This window comes from Callospermophilus lateralis, chromosome 11 (assembly GCF_048772815.1).
Source record: "Callospermophilus lateralis isolate mCalLat2 chromosome 11, mCalLat2.hap1, whole genome shotgun sequence".
NCBI lineage: Eukaryota > Metazoa > Chordata > Mammalia > Rodentia > Sciuridae > Callospermophilus > Callospermophilus lateralis.
This window is the reverse complement of record NC_135315.1, coordinates 49214619-49226911: the sequence shown is the minus strand read 5'-3', so window position 1 is coordinate 49226911 and position 12293 is coordinate 49214619. Positions and strand designations below refer to the sequence as shown.

Genomic DNA, 12293 nt, shown 5'->3' with positions numbered 1-12293 from the left:
GAATATATGTACACACATGAGATATTTGTTGGTGGGATCTGAGTCTAAACATGAAATACATTAATGTTTCATATACACCTTATACAAATAGTCTGAAGACATCTTCATACAGTATTTTCAGTGTATCTGTAGTTGTTGGTTAATTTTTAGTGTACCTGTGTTTTGACTGCAGTTCACCACATGAGGTCAGGTGTGGAATTTTCCACTTGTGGTACATAAAGTTTCAGATTTTGGAGCATGTTTCAGATTCTCAGATTAGGAATGCTCAACATGTACTACTAAAATATTCGACCTGCTTATTCTAAAAGTTGTGAAGTTAATCAAGTAAGAAAACATCTGTGAAAGCACTTCTTAAATAAAGTATTTCATCAAAATTTAAGGTATTTTTTTCAATAATAACCAAATCTTTCAAATCAGAATAATATATATGAGTAGAAAATTTAAAAAAAAAGAACAAATTGTCCATTCAGAATAGCAAAACTCAATGTTTTCACTTTTGTTTGTGATTATCATAACAAATTCTGACCTACTTTTGCTTTAGTTTACTGTAAAAATTCCAGAAGATCTGCAAATCAAGACCCGTAAAGTCCAGAAAAGATTTATATTTTAGGCCACTTTCCTTCTGCTGCACCTAAAAAAATTATAAAGACCAGAAAAAGAAAAATTAAAAAAATGCATTTACAGCAATATTGTAACGCCTTTGTTAACTCATTGTTAAGGAGTGAGGTGGCTCCACATGAGGGAAATTCTCATATAACTGACACTCTTAACTACTAAATGTTTGTCAGGAACTATTTCTGGTGTAAATTTTTCTAAAATATGTATGTGTATGTACAATTTATATATATTGTATAAATTTATATATATTGTACATACACACATATTTATATATATGTATGTACATATATATATATATACACAACCCTCTTAACACACACACCATACACACATCTGCAAAAGTTTCCTGACTTCATAATGCAGCACAGTCTTTATCTGATGGTGATTAATGTCCAGGACTTGTTCGACCCTTTCCTGCATTACGGACTGAACTTCTGTTGTAAATCCACCTGCTATTCCTAGGTCTCTCCCTCTAATTTGCTCTTTTCTGTTGCAATATGAGCTCTTAGATGACAGAAACCAAACTAGTCATATATGTACATTGAGTCACCAGCCTCTAACTGTCCTGAAGAAAATGAAAGCCAGGAGCAGACACTGTTGTATACACCCATGAGAGGGCTCCATTGGATTCCTGAGATGAGCTGCGTACTCCATGGTAATGTTTATAGTAATCTTCCATTGAATAAATTGTTATTGGGTTTTATTAGTGGCTATAAAAGTTGGTATCAAACCCACAAATGATTTTAAATCCTGACATTTTAGTAAATAAATAAAATTCACCTAAACTTCAATAATAATTATCTTAAGACTTAAAAATGACATAAGCCTCATGAATTTACTTTACCTTCCTCCCCGGGCAACCATTGCTGGGGACCCTTTATTTTTTAATTTTATTGTTTTATAGTGCTGGAGGTGGGAACCTAGGGTCTTGTGCATGCTAAGCAGACATTCTATCACTGAGCTACACACCCAGTCCTATGGCTAGAGAACTTTAAGCAGTGTTTGCAGGTCTATTAGAGGAGACATCACAACAATGGCCACATGCCACTTAGTCTTTCACTGGCTAATGCCATAAGTGCCCAATATTCCACTTTCCTTGGCCCTTCAAAGTCATTACAGAAGCATGATGTCTGTTATACACATTCATACTGCCATGGTATAAGTAGACTCAGGTTTACTGGTTGGTGTTCATTTCTTTTAACACTGTCATTTGTTTTTCCTAAAGAAATGTGGTGTAACAACTGAGGAAAGCCTACCAGGTCATGGGCGAGTTGCTGGATGAACTGAAGGGTCCTGAGGAGCAGGGTGGCTCCACAGACACTCTCTGTGTCCTTTCTGCAGTGGGCACAGAGGATGTTTTGCTCTGCCTCTGCTCTTGCAGGCCGGAGGTACCCACTGATGCTCAAGCCTTGCACTCCCAAGCGCTCTGCCGACTCCTGACGGGTGCAGAGGAACTTCACCATCAAATACTAGAAGGGGAAAAAAGAGATTTCAAGAGGACTCAGAATCCCTAAATACAATAAAAGTGGGGAAAAGAGTTTTGTGGGGAGGTTCCAGGTTTTAATAATTTATTAGATACCATCATGCCCACTAGTTTGGATACAAAATCTACGTCCAGTATCTACAACAAACAGAAAAATAGATAGTACAAATGCAGGTTTTGGTAAAGATCATCCTAAGAGAAATAGCCCTCTTCAAGGCAAAAACAGAATAAGAGAAGTATATTTGCAATTTAGTATGGTCACTTAAAAACAAAAATCAGATATGTGATGAAAACACACATGCCTTCAATGCCCTGAGGAACTGTCTCCAAGTCCCCAACTGATAAATGCAACTCATGTGCTGGAAGCCCAGGAAACAGTCTTATCTGCTAAAGCTAGGCTATTTTCAAAGTCCAACTTTTGTATAATCAACCTGCTTCTTAGAGTTTAAGTTATAATCTACTACTTAACTGCATAAATATCTACTGAGCATCTGATTTGTGTAAGTCCTAAAGATAGTTCTTAATTCTCTTACGTGTAAGATTTATGCTTGAGGTTCAAAAAAAATTTAAGCAGCCAGATGGTCATTGCTTCTTTTGCAGCCATGGAAAAACATCTCTCCTGCATTTTTACATGAACTTACTGCTCTCACAACCTGAGATGCCTACTCTACATATCTTAGCCTGGCTAAAGATGAAGGCTAGTCAATTTCTAAAACTTGGCATCATATCACAATTCCTGGGAAGCCTTCCTGAGTGAATTGAAGGCTGGGTAGAATATTCTGCATCTGGGCTGCAAAAGCCCTCTGAAATTCCCTTTATCACAGCCCATATCACATCTCTCTCTTTCACTAGACTAGAAACTCCTCGAGGTCAATCCTTCTCTGAGGTTCAGTGTTGGCACAGGGCTGGTAAACAAGCAGTACAATGTATACAAAATAAAAGCAGGGCAGCAGGCAAACACATGAAGGCCACACTCATGCTTACTTTGGCAACTCTGCACTGCTGCAATTTGACATCCGCTTCATCCCACTCTTCTTCCAGCTCAAACCAGCCAATAGGATCATCCTCTCCCAGGTCATCAGATGAGCAACCAATCCTGTGAACACAAGGGTAATCACAAAACATTTTTCTATTTCTAAACTTCTCTAGTGTTTGTCAAGTGAGGCATCACCTGGTGGCATTTAGCTTGTATAGAAAGGCTGTCAGTGACCAATTAGGGACCGGGTGTGGCACCTGGTACTGCTTGGAATACAAAAGGTAGTTGATGGTAATTGCCTCTCCATCTCTCAGACTTCTTATCTGTAAATTGGGAACTATGTCAGACTCAAATATAATTTGGGAACTAAGAAGGAAGTGTGCTTCTCTAAATAAATAGCTCATCTAAAGAATGAAACATGAAGTGAGGAGCCTTAACTGAGATTCTCAGGAGGAAGATTCAAACAAGGGCAGTCCTAGAAAGAACTAAGGAGAGATTTATTTTCTTCCCTAGTTCTAGTTAATATGTGTATGACCAGCCTAGATGAACACTTTCGCACCTTGGAGCTCCGACAAAACAAAATAAAACAAAACACCCCAAAACCCCAGCCTTCATAATCCTCAGAATTCTTTCCTGTTCCTTAAGAAATCCTTCCAGGAAAGCATTCCAGCCTTGAAGCCATAGAAACATAACTGTGAGCCATTTCTTTTTGAAAACTGGGTACTAGTTGTACATGGTGGTATGTGCCTGCAGTTCTAGATACTTAGGAGTCTGAGATGGGAAGACTGCTTGAGTATATAATTTGAGACCAGCCTGGGTAACACAGTGAGACCCCATCTCAAAAACAAATAAATAAATATTTAAAAAATGCATATCTATTAAAAAACTGCATTTAAAAATATTTTTTAATTACAGGTGGACCGAACTTTATTTATTTATTTGTTTGTTTGTTTTTATGTGGTGTTGAGGATCCAACTCAGGGCCTCACATGTGCAAGGCAAGCGCTCTACCACTGAGTCACAACCCCAGCCCTTAAAAAACTGCATTCTTTAATACTACTCCCTTTTCAGGAATTAAATAATTAAGAAGAAGAAGGTGGCTGTCTTTTCAAATAACATTCCTAAAACATTACACTATTCTGGCTGTGATACAGTTACCAAGCTAGGAACACATGACAGATATGTTCAGAATAGTTCAGGCTGCATGGATACCAGCAACAAACTCCGGGAACTATGACAAGAAGAAGAAAGACAATCCAGAGTAGATTCTGGAATAGAGGGGAAAAAAATGTTCTAGTAACATAAGCCGTTCTTGGCACAAACCTTTTGTGATACAATTAACCCTTAAAGAAACAGGTAGAACCATTTGACCCAGCTATTCCCCTTCTCGGTCTATTCCCTAAAGACCTAAAAAGAGCATGCTACAGGGATACTGCTACATCGATGTTCATAGCAGCACAATTCACAATAGCAAGACTGTGGAACCAACCTAGATGCCCTTCAATAGATGAATGGATAAAAAAAATGTGGCATTTATACACAATGGAGTATTACTCTGCATTAAAAAATGACAAAATCATGGAATTTGCAGGGAAATGGATGGCATTAGAGCAGATTATGCTAAGTAAAGCTAGCCAATCCCTAAACAACAAATGCCAAATGTCTTCTTTGATATAAGGAGAACAACTAAGAACAGAGCAGGGAGGAAGAGCACGAGAAGAAGATTAACATTAAACAGGGACGAGAGGTAAGAGGGAAAGGGAGAGAAAGGGAAATTGCATGGAAATGGAAGGAGACCCTCATTGTTACACAAAATTACATATAAGAGGAAGTGAGGGGAAAGGGGGAAAAAAACAAGGGAGAGAAATGAACTACAGTAGATGGGGTAGAGGGAGAAGATGGGAGGGGAGGGGGAATAGTAGAGGATAGGAAAGGCAGCAGAACACATCAGACACTAGTATGGCAATATGTAACACAGTGAATGTGTAACCGATGTGATTCTGTAATCTGTATACGGGGTAAAAATGGGAGTTCATAACCCACTTGAATCAAATGTATGAAATATGATATGTCAAGAACTATGTAACGTTTTGAACAACCAATAATAAAAATTAAAAAAAAAAAAGAAACAGGTAGACTTCTCTGAGACCAAAACCACATCAATGAATTTCATCCACAGCCTACATATGAAGATTTTACAATTTACTTTGGGTACTATCAAAGAAATGTCTGTGATATACAGAATATGCAGAGTGTCAGAGAAGAGAGAAGCAACCATAGTCACTAAACCATACTGCAAAGCAGGCAAGAAGGGAAAACAAGAATTGAATGCTATTGTGCTTAAGCAAGCATAGCAGCCAAACAGCTGACCCTAGAGCATGGTGCCTTACCAATGTTCAAACAAAGAAAAGAAAATGTGCAAGAAGATAGGTGTGTGCACATTAACATTTTAATTTCCACACTGTAAAGAAACTGTTAATATATAGGCCAACTAATCAGGATTTAAGAGTAGTTCAGGCTGGAACCATTAAAATCATTAAGGGAATAGTGAATAAGCCTGTATTTAGGTTAAAAAAAGGGTGGGGGGGGGCTGGAGTTGTGGCTCAGCGGTAGTGCACTTGCCTGGCATGTGTGAGGCCCTGAGTTCAGTCCTCAGAACCACATAATAAACATATAAATAAATAAATAATATCCATTGACAACTAAGCATATATTTTAAAAAGATGTGAAAGACCTTGTTTGACAGCAGTTTTATTTAGGGGAAATAACTATTTTAATATGTCCCAAGAGTGGGATATAGAAGCTTCAAATTAGGTGTCATTTTTGGCTATTATTAAAAAACAAAGCATTTTTTAAAAAGGCATATGTGGAGCCAGATGTGGAGGTGCACACCTGTGCACCTGTAATCCCAGTGACTTGGGAGGCTGAGGCAAGAGGATACCAAGTTTGAGGTCAGGCTTAGCAACCTACTGAGGCCTTAAGCAACTTATCAAGATCTTGTCTAAAACATAAAAAGGATTGAGGATATGGCTCTATGGTTAAGCACCCCTGGGTTCAATCCCTGGTACCAAAAAATAAAGGTGTGTGTGGGTTGAGGATGTGACTCAGTGATACAGTGCTTACTTAGTAAGTAGAACGCCCTGGGTTCAATTCCCAGTACTCCCCCTGCCCCCAGCAACAACAACAACAACAAAAATATGTGTGCATAGCAAAGGGAGATTTCAGGAATGAGACACAATTGTTCAGCCTTAGAAGGCTGAAATTAAGACCACCTAATAGAAATTACAAAAGTGAACTTCAGAAAATGGGTATATTTCAGTAGTAGAGCACTAGGTGAGGTCCTGGATTGGATCCCCTAGTAATGAAGAAAAAAAGAAAAAGAAAGCTTCATATTCTAATCATTGAAGTTCCTTGATTTCCATCACTGAATACTCTGTGGAGGCAGAATGATCATTTGTCAGGGAGGCAACAAAGGAATTTCAGTGAAGAGAAGGATTTATTCTAGATCTTTGCTACTCAAAGTGTGGTCTATGGATGGCCAGCATCAAGGTCACATGGGAGCTTGTTAGAAAAGAGTCTCAAGCTCTATCCAAAACTAATGAATCAGAACCTGCATTATCACAACATCTCTCAGTGGCTTGAATGCATATTAAAGTGTAAGCAGCACTGCACTTGATAATTAAAGACTTGTATTAACTCCATTCTATTTCCTGTCAAATACAAGTACATAAATGGAAACTACAGTTCTGCTCTATGAGTTCTAACTTACTCACAGCAATAAGGGAGGCAACATTGCCCAAGGGTTGCCAATGACTTCTGTGACTACATCAATAGATCTGCTTTTAGCATTTATCTTATTAATTGCTGGGTAACAGTGGACACCTCAGTCCTGCTTTCCTGCTACTTCTCTGCAGGAATTTTTCTATGTTGCCCCTTATATTCTGGTGCCACTTGTCTTGCTTATTATGATGTCCTACCTTCTCTTCTTTTCCAAGTCCACACACCCTGGAATTCCAAAGTGATCTCTTCTAGTCCCACATTTTAAACTATCGTTTCAATGACTTCCTTTTCTATCCCTTCAGCCTAAGTTTCTCTTCTATGCTCTTAATTTGTTTGTTCACTGGCTGCTGGACATTTCAAAGGTTTCCTAGAATGTCAAATTCTGCAGGGCCAACACTGAGCTCATCATCTTATATCAACCTGTTGCTCCCCGGGCTATTTTCTATCCCAGATAAAGGTGCTAACAAGATCCCCAGCTACCCAAGCCCCAATGCCCCTGCCCCCAGACCTAGTGCCACTTAAGTCATCTTCTCTCTCTTGCTCCCCGCATTGGTCTGTTCCCAGGAACTACTATTTTGAAATTCTAGGAGTCTCTTTATCAGTTCACCTCACTCCATTGCTACAGCTGCTGTGGCTGCCACTCTGGTCAAGGTCACCCCAGCTCTGACTTCCTGGGCAACAGTGCCAGCCTCCTTCTATCCCACCTGCCTTTGTGATTGCTTTCCTCCATCCATGCTGTACATAACACAAGCCAAAGTAGTTCTTCTAAAACATATTATCTCATTTTTCTTCTTTGAAACTCCTCCATTACATGCTTCACTCTCCTCCCTGCTCTACTCCCCGTCACCCTCTCCATAAGGGTAAATTTCCCAGTGTCCGGGTACTTTCCCCTAATTCAGGAATGTATTATTCTCCAGACATTCTGAAGATGTGTGACCCTGCTCATAAAAAGAACAGAGTAGGAAGCAGCAAACAAATTAACACACATTTCTACATATGCAGTCAATGTTATCCACTGTGGTGGGTTAGTGGTACTTTTTCTTTTTTTTCCCCCTCTACTGGTTATAAAAAAACACTTGTCAGCTTTATTAATAATGCTTCAAATTATATGTAATCCAAATTTAAATGAACAGGAAGACTGATAAACAAATTGTGGTATATTCACATAATGGAATACAACCTAACAATAAAAAAGATGAATGATGACATAGATGAAAATTAAAATCACATTGAGTAAAAGAAGGCAGACATGAAAGGATATACAATGATTCCATTTATATAACAGTCTAGAATAGGCAAAATAAATCTACAGTGATAGGAATCACAATGGTGATTGCCTTAGATGTGGAGGGTACTTGATTAGGAAGTGACAGTGAACTTTTGGGGGATGATTGAAATGTGCTATGTCTTAACTGGATAGTGAATAAATGTGTGTATAAAATTGTCAAAACCCATGAAATAGTAGTGGTACTTTTCTATAAAAACAAGAAAGCATATTTCACCAATTAGAGAATAAGTACATTTTTATCAAGTACACAGATTTTTGATCTGCTCCTTACCTGCTTTTTACAAATTGCCTGAGCTCCTGAAGCTTCCATTTGTCATATTTTTCAAACCGCTTAAAGTGTTCCTCTGCATGAAATTTATCAGAAGGTGAGTTATAGGCAAAAACCAGGCCACACTGGGCACCAATGCCGCCACGTCGAACCTGAAAACAGAGATCAGGATGGAGAACATCAAAGTGGTAAAAGTTCTACAGTTAGCTGGGTGCAGCGACACACACATGTAATCCCTTCAACCCAGGAAACTGAGGTGGGAGGATCTCAAGTTCAAGGCCAATCTCAGCAATTTAGCTCTAAGGTAACAATAAAAAATAAATAAAATAAAATGTTTATAGAAATTGTGATTTTTAATTTGAAGAGAGAAAATATCACACAACTGACCATCTTTCTGAGTCATATCTAAAACCTTGACTGATGTTTGATCAAGTCAAGCAGGTTTAGAGGCTGAGAAAGGGATTAGTTTCTAGAACACTGTGAGGAAAGACTGTAAAAGACACTGAAATGGACAAAAAGAAGCTCAGTGGTAGAATGCTCCTGGGTTCAATACACATTACAAAAAAAAAAATTCTGTGGCCATTTCATTTCCAATTAATATGGTTAAATTCAAACCTCTAACACAAACCAGTGAAATGATACTCAGACTTATTAAGCCATAGAAAAATGAGAAAGCGGCATCTCAAGAAGTGTTCTTTTTCAATCCTTACAGTCATACCATTCACAGATTTCACTAATCTATCCATCTTTGTGTCCTTACCCTCTGCTATAGGTCTGACAAAGGTCAATAATCACTATATACTCAATGAAACAGTAACAATATGGCCTTCTAAAATGTAATCCTATTACTTAAAAAAAAATAAGTAGTAACATTGCTTAAAGAAGTTAATAGGACAATTACCATGATTCTGATTTGTGTAACTTGGAAGGCAGACTCAGTTCCTGCAGAAAAAATAGTACTTGCTCTGGTTTTTCCAGTCTCTGTAAGAAAACCTGAAAGAAAGAAAAATGTACAGTTAGGATGACTGCGCATTTTTACAACCCTAAGAACTAAGATCACAAAAACAAGGGGGTAACTAGTCTATCTGGTACCATCATAAAAATGAGTAAAGGTTTCACCTTTGGACAGATGCAACTTCCCTGACAAAGCCCTAAGTAAGCAGAGCACCAGCCAGGTACTACTTCCTCAGAGCACAACTCTTCAACCTTACAGGCAGCTCTGCTCTGAAGTAACGATTAAAAAAAAAAAAAAGGTTTATAGAGATAGTGAGTTTAATTCAGAGACAAAAGACTGCACACTCAATCATCTTCCTAAATCATACCTAAAACCATAACTGATGTTTGACTAGGCTGATCAATGCAAGCAGGCTTAGAGGTGAGAGAGGGATTAATTTCAGAAGACTATGGGGGAAAGATTGTAAAAGACACTGAAATGGATAAAAAAGAATCACTGGGTATCCTGTCTAACACGTTCTTTGGTTAAATCCATCTTTTATTGTCTCTAAGCTATTCTATAATTCTGTGGGCAATGCAAATGATTCCTGATGGCAATGCAAATGATCCCTGCTGGAAATAAAAACTGTGTTCTGTGGAAATGAAACTGACTATTCCTTATGGAACTAAGCAATTTTGAATCTAACTGTAAATTAATTTCAGTATTCTTACTGGTCTGTGTGTATTTTATGAATTCTCCATTAATAAAAAGTATGTCATGTTTGTTTCCATTTGCACAGCAGTCATGATTTACCTTTGTCGCTAATTATCCTTTAACAACTCACAAAAATGTCTTCTGCTAGACTCACAGTTGCCTTTCCCTTTCAAATATCTTTATACATAAGGCAAGCATATGGTCACATCAGCATTAAATGACCATTCTTCCTGAAACCCTGACTTGTTCTCAACCATTTTTCCTGTCAAGATGAAAAGACTGAAACCAATTTCATGCTTCTTATTTCATTCAGTAAAATAAAAATTTATGAGCCTGAATCTCCATAGAACAATGTGCAAAATTTGTCACTAAAATCAATGAAAATGAAATCTGAAGGAACCTGTACTAATTCATAGACAGATGCTATGATTTAGTTCTACCAAACAGTAGTTCTGTAGACAATTTTAAGAAGGCATAGTGGCAGAAATGCATAAACTCTCCTAACAGCAATACCAAAAATTATCCTAATTATTGAACTAAAATCTTTCCCAGAGGTCTGGATGACTCTATTTGAAAGTATTTATTGCAAAAGAAAATAAATAGATAATTTTTAAAAAGGAGTCTACTGTGACGACTAAAATATTACCTAGAAATTAAGTGCTTCATCAGCCATTTAAGTTAGTCTCAAAGTTGTAGAAGCAATAATAATTTAAAGCAACAGAATTGGAAAGACAATATTTTTTATATAACACTGTCACCAGGTACACATTTAAACTTTGGTTTTGGTTGTTTTTTATTTTTATTTTTTTTGTCTTTTTGGCGATGCTGGGGATTGAATTCTGGACCTCATGCATATTAGGCAAGTGCTCTACCACTGAACTATACTCCAGCTCACATTTAAGTTATTTTTAAAGTGGGAGACACACCTTAAAAAATGAAACCTTGTGTTTCCTTTTCTGGGTAAAAAACCAGCTTGGAAGTTTAGTTGTGATATTTTATATCTATGATCATTTGACACCCTACCCCTACTTGTCAAATTTACTCTCTCAAATGACCGGGAAAAAAATTAATCAACCATGGATTTAAAGGACTTAAGCCGAGCAGAGTGCATGCCTGTAATCTCAGCAACTCGGGAGGCAGAAGTAGGAGGATCATAAGTTCAGTCAGTCTCAGCAACTTAGGGAGGCTCTAAACAACTTAGCAAGACCCTGTCTCAAAATAAAGAACATAAAAAGAGCTGGGGTTGTGGTCAGTGGTTAAGAGCCCCTGTGTTCAATCCCCAGTACCAAAAAAATAAATAAAGAAAGAATTAATATCTTCCACTTCAGTTCCTACTAGCCAGTTTTCCTTTCATTTCTAAATTAACCTTTATGTTTACATTTTAAAGTTTTTATTTATTTTTTGAGGTCGGGGCCTCACTAAGTTGCTGAGGCTGCCCTGGAACTTTGGATTCTTCTGCCTCAGGCTCCCAAGAAGCTTGGTTAAATCCTGGTGTAACTGGCGTGTGTCATCATATTAGGCTCCAGTTTTCCTTTAAAATACCAGACCAAGTGGCAGTGGCTTTAAGGAGTGTTAACTTTCTGGAATGTTGGCATTCGTTCTCTGGCATTCTTGGGTACTACAGTGGCACTTGTCCACAAATGGCACATCCCTGCAGTGGTGGAACCTGAGGTAGACCAGTGAACAGAACTTTCATCCTGTAAGGGGGAAAAAAAATCTGTTCTTCCAAACCCAGCAGTTCTGCTTGTAAGGACTTTGCTCTTGTCTCTAGAATCCTTTCTTCATAGCAGAGCAAGAGACCCACAGGTAACCTGAGTTACAACATAGGGAGTTGTAATGAGAAGCCCAGGAGGAACTGAGGGCTCCTCCCTCACCCATCCACACGGAATCACAACAAAAATAACAAAGCTATCAGCTACAGCAAGATTTTAAAATTCACTCATCCAAGGGGGTGGAAGGTAGGAAGGAGAGGTAGGTCCATGTCAGACACAGAGAAAAATAACAAAGTATTAAAATTAGACACCACCAAGAGCTAGCAAATGCAACTTGCAGGTGTAGGAAAAACTAGTGTAGGTTTTTCCAACTTAAAAGTGTTAAAAATCTACATTCTGGGCTGGGAATGGTAGCATGTGCCTGTAATCAATCCTAGCTGCTTAGTAGGCAGGAGGATTCCAAGTTGGAGGCCAGCCTAGGTAACTTAGTGAGACCATATTTCAAAATATAAAAGGAAAAA

The 12293-nt window shown here is 38.1% G+C and overlaps 1 protein-coding gene across 1 annotated transcript in view; it reads right to left on the bottom strand.

The window, feature by feature from the left end:
• Nucleotides 1-12293, bottom strand: part of Zzef1 (zinc finger ZZ-type and EF-hand domain containing 1) — a 122349-nt gene that overhangs the window by 79918 nt on the left and 30138 nt on the right. The window contains exons 10-14 of the mRNA XM_076871594.1: nt 9314-9405; nt 8416-8564; nt 3086-3197; nt 1875-2087; nt 531-631 (exon numbers count right to left, since the gene is read on the bottom strand). Coding sequence (XP_076727709.1) covers nt 531-631; nt 1875-2087; nt 3086-3197; nt 8416-8564; nt 9314-9405 — 667 coding nt within the window. The remainder of the gene's footprint in view (nt 1-530; nt 632-1874; nt 2088-3085; nt 3198-8415; nt 8565-9313; nt 9406-12293) is intronic.